A 1,195-nucleotide genomic window follows, 5' to 3' on the forward strand; every position below is an offset into this window, starting at 1 on the left:
TATATTTGGATGCTTGGCAACGGATTCATATTTATGATGGTCACAGTGTCCCAGGGTCACGTGATCCCCTTTTGCAACCTTTTGACAAGCAAAGTCATTGGCAGGTGGCCAAGTGCTAAGGCGGGACTTCCCTCCCTCCTTCCCTGCCTCCCTCTTTCTCATTCCCATCTCCTTCTGAAGGAAGAATTTGAACCCCCCCTATTTCCCCTCTTCTATATATTTATCAAACAAGGAAAAGCCTCCAGAGACAGAAAAGACAAGCCATTGAGGGAACTAGCTAGAAAGGAAAGTTAAGGAGCGCAGTGGGCACTTAAGGAAGAAAAATAAATGTAGTAAGTACAGCTGCTGGCTAAGGCAGCCTCTCCAAATGGCTCCATTCATAAGTAAAGGAATGCTACAGGCAAAATCCATTCAGGAGAAAAATACTTCAAAATCCCTTGCAGCAAAACTTACAGCTAACAGTTACAGAGCAGTAGAAGCTAACCTGAGACATCAACCATCAGCCAAACATTCCTTAAGAACACAAAACCCCCATTGCACAAATCCCAGAACTTCAAAGTCACAAAAGCACATAAGAATCCTTCCACTCTCCATCTCCCTCCATTATTCACCTCCAGCCTGTGCTGCCTTTCTTCATTGCTGCCTTTCTTCATTGCTGCCTTTCTTCATTCCTCATGGAGGGCAAACCCTCCTCCCTTCGTTCCTTGCCTCTTGGTTGCTGCCAGCACAGGTGGCTGCCACAGAAGTTGTAGATCCACTTGTGGCCGGCCTGCTTGATTTCCTCTCCTCTCCCACCACCCTCCTCCTTCTTTCCATTCCGTGAAGCTAGAGCTGACTCCTCCTCCTCCCAAGGCTGCTTCTTTTTCTCTCTCTTCTTCTCCCGGCCCAAACTGCCTCCTTTTATAGCCTCTCCTATCTCCCCCTTTCTCATGGGGGTATTTATACCTGTTGGACTTGTGCAATTTGATGATGGAAACTGATCCCAACCAGGAATGATTTATGTTTTTCCATCTTTCAGGATCCCATTTAATTTCATGCTGCAATTTGGTTTGGAAATGACTTAAAACAAATAATATTTTCAGGAGTGAAAAGGGATCTAGGCCTGAACTAACCAACTTGGTCTCCTGTTCTGGCCCCTCCTGTGTCTCCCCCATGTCCCTCCTCCCCTCCAGCCAAGCCCACCGTCTCCATCTCC

General features: G+C 46.9%; 1 protein-coding gene across 1 annotated transcript in view; it reads left to right on the forward strand.

Moving 5' to 3' along the window:
- LOC107299994 (H-2 class II histocompatibility antigen, I-E beta chain-like) overlaps positions 1–1,195 on the forward strand; it is a gene marked incomplete at both ends in the record, with an annotated part of 8,829 nt that extends 7,634 nt beyond the window's left edge. The window contains one exon of the mRNA XM_015829339.1: positions 1,173–1,195. Coding sequence (XP_015684825.1) covers positions 1,173–1,195 — 23 coding nt within the window. The remainder of the gene's footprint in view (positions 1–1,172) is intronic.

The sequence above is a fragment of the Protobothrops mucrosquamatus genome, unplaced genomic scaffold, assembly GCF_001527695.2.
Source record: "Protobothrops mucrosquamatus isolate PMUCROS unplaced genomic scaffold, P.Mucros_1.0 scaffold5888, whole genome shotgun sequence".
Lineage (NCBI taxonomy): Eukaryota > Metazoa > Chordata > Lepidosauria > Squamata > Viperidae > Protobothrops > Protobothrops mucrosquamatus.